We start from the raw sequence: 2,655 nt of genomic DNA, 5'->3' as shown, positions 1-2,655 counted from the left end.
GCCCTCCACGGAATAGGGCAAATCTTTTTTTTTTTTTTTTTTTTTTTAAATTTTTTAGTGACTTATTTTGACTTCCAAGGCAGACAACCGCCCGAAGGAGGGCCGCGTTCCGGAAGCTGGTTCAGGACCACGCCCAGTTTTCAGCCCGCGCCGCGCCCCACGCGGGCTGGGAGGACAACCCGCTGCTTTTACTTCAGACGAGTTCCGGGTGAGCAGGCCCTGGGATGTGAAGCGCCCAGACGCCTCCTAACGCGGCTCCACAACCCACCGTTCCTGCGCCACTGGACGCCTGACCCGGTCGGGCCTGCGAAGCACACTCGGCCGCCCCGGACCAGACATCGGCCGGGAGCGACCTGCGCCTTTCCTGCTCCAGGTCCGGACGGCAGCCGCCCGCAGCCGGGATGGTGACGGTGGTCCTGGAGCCCGCGGGCCGCTGCAGCTGGGACGAGCCCGTGCGCATCTCCGTGCGCGGCCTGGCCCCGCGACAGCCCGTCACGCTGCGCTCGTCCCTGCGCGACGAGAGGGGCGCGCTCTTCCGGGCCCACGCGCGGTACGAAGCCGACGCCGGCGGCCTCCTGGACTTGGCGCGCGCGCTCGCGCTGGGCGGCAGCTTCGTGGGGCTCGAGCCCATGGGGCTGTTCTGGGCCATGGAGTCGGAAAAGCCGCTTTGGCGGTTTGTGAAGCGGGACGTGCAGACGCCCTTCGCCGTGGAGCTGGAGGTGCTCGACGGCCACGAGCCCGACGCGGGTCGTGTGCTGGGCCGGACGGTGCACGAGCGCGACTTCCTGCGGCCGGGCGTGCGGCGGGAGCCGGTGCGCGCGGGCCGGGTGCGCGCCACGCTCTTCCTGCCCCCTGGTGAGTGTGGGTTGCTAGGGGGCGCGCGGCTGGGTGCCCTGGCATCCAGTGGTTTCCGGTACAGGCAGAATTAGGACGGAGAAGCTGACAGTGAGGAAGCCAGTAGCCAAAAAAGCAAAATGGAGTATTTTGACGTGTTGGCCTCTTACGCGTTTTGCTTGCATTATATGGTTTAATCTCCATAATATCTCAATGAGGTGAGTACTGTTATTGCGCAGGCTAAAGAAAAGGGGTGTCAGGATGGGTAGGTATGTGGGCCACTTTGTTATCAATAAACTACAGATCTCATCAGCCCTATCAATCAAGAAAGCTATTGCCTCGTCACCCTTCTGTAGTGCCCTGGGTACACTGGGCCTCCTCTCCACTTCTTCATGCCTCACTGTACCACGGATTACACTTCAGACTCTGCCGACTTTCTCACCTGAAGCCATCTCTGGATATTTATTTTTCTTTCCTCTCTCTAAATAGACATCTGAAATATCGGTAGACACACACACAAAGCCAAGGGTCAATGCAACACAACCTATAGCTTTATTTCAAGATTCCTGATTTTATGTCCAGTCCCCTAACAGAACGCTATGAATCAACACCAAATAAAACGTGAAATCCCTCCTTCCATGATGTAGTCAATGATGAAAGACTTTATTACTCTCCTTGATAACTAAAGAGTCTTAGAACCTCGTAGATAATTTATAGAATCATATGGAGGATAAACTCATTGATGTGAAGGTACCTTGTAGATTTTCCTTCTAAGGTATTTGTATTCCTTTTGCATAGTAACTCAGGGAGCTGTGTCTTTTTCCTTTTGACTCATAGGAACCCACTAAATAGATCTCGAAAAGGAAAGCAAATTATTTAAATTATATAATACCTTTCCTTTATATTGTTCTTTTTCTAGGACCTGGACCTTTCCCAGGGATCATTGACATCTTTGGATTTGGAGGGGGCCTGTGGGAATATCGAGCAAGCCTTTTGGCTGGTCATGGTTTTGCCACGTTGGCTCTAGCTTATTATAACTTCAAAGATTTCTCCAAGGAAATTGACAGCATACACCTGGAGTACTTCGAAGAAGCCCTGTGCTACATGCTTCAACACTCCAAGGTTCTTCTAATGTCCTTTATTGTATCATTCTCTCTAGAAATACATCCAGAGAGGGTGTCACTTTGCACTCACCTGTGCCAGGTCCCCTGTTGCTGCTCAACTCTCCTTCACAGAGATTTCTTTGGGAGACTTCCTTGGCTTTAGGTGCCTAATCACACTTTCTCTGTCAGATGGCTTAGTAAGGCAGAATTAATCATAAAAATCCATGTGAGGTTTTATTTAAAGGAATTATTCGGGAATTTGCATTTGTTATGCAAAATGACTTTCTAATTTGTTAGTTTTACATGCCTTTTTTAAAAGATTTTATTTATTTATTTGACACACAGAGAGCACAAGTAGGCAGAGTGGCAGGTAGAGGGAGAGAGAGAAGCAGGCTCCCCGCTGAGTAGGAAGCCCAATGCAGGACTCGATCCCAGGACCCTGGGGTCATGACCTGAGCCAAAGGCAACCGCTTAACCGACTGAGCCACCCAGACATCCCTTTACATGCCTTTTTAAAAAAAGATTGATTTATTCATGCTTAGCGAAATAAGTCAATCGGAGAAAGACAACTATCATATGATCTCCCTGATATGAGGGAGAGGAGATGCAACATGGGGGGTTAAGGTGGTAGGAGAAGAGTAAATGAAACAAGATGGGATTGGGAGGGAGACAAACCATAAGTGACTCTTAATCTCACAAAACAAACTGAGGGTTAAGG

The 2,655-nt window shown here is 50.9% G+C and overlaps 1 protein-coding gene across 1 annotated transcript; it reads left to right on the top strand.

The window, feature by feature from the left end:
• The first annotated feature begins 197 nt into the window (after nucleotides 1–197).
• On the top strand, nucleotides 198–2,232 carry LOC111140503 (acyl-coenzyme A thioesterase 4-like). Its single transcript, XM_022492740.1, has 2 exons — nucleotides 198–855; nucleotides 1,754–2,232. Exons 1-2 carry the CDS (start codon nucleotides 402–404, stop codon nucleotides 2,098–2,100), a joined length of 801 nt encoding a protein of 266 aa, XP_022348448.1. The 5' UTR covers nucleotides 198–401; the 3' UTR covers nucleotides 2,101–2,232.
• The last annotated feature ends 423 nt before the right edge of the window (nucleotides 2,233–2,655 follow it).

The sequence above is a fragment of the Enhydra lutris genome, unplaced genomic scaffold, assembly GCF_002288905.1.
Source record: "Enhydra lutris kenyoni isolate GAN:26980312 unplaced genomic scaffold, ASM228890v2 scaffoldscaffold2022, whole genome shotgun sequence".
NCBI lineage: Eukaryota > Metazoa > Chordata > Mammalia > Carnivora > Mustelidae > Enhydra > Enhydra lutris.
The sequence above is the reverse complement of the archived record's forward strand: the minus strand, read 5'-3'. Positions and strand labels throughout refer to the sequence as shown.

Bases quoted from the DNA above. Each gene is read 5' to 3' on its own strand.
- LOC111140503 (XM_022492740.1), top strand. From the start codon at position 402: ATGGTGACGGTGGTCCTGGAGCCCGCGGGCCGCTGCAGCTGGGACGAG. The intron at 856-1,753 runs GTGAGTGTGGGT...TTCTTTTTCTAG, and splicing joins CACGCTCTTCCTGCCCCCTG to GACCTGGACCTTTCCCAGGG.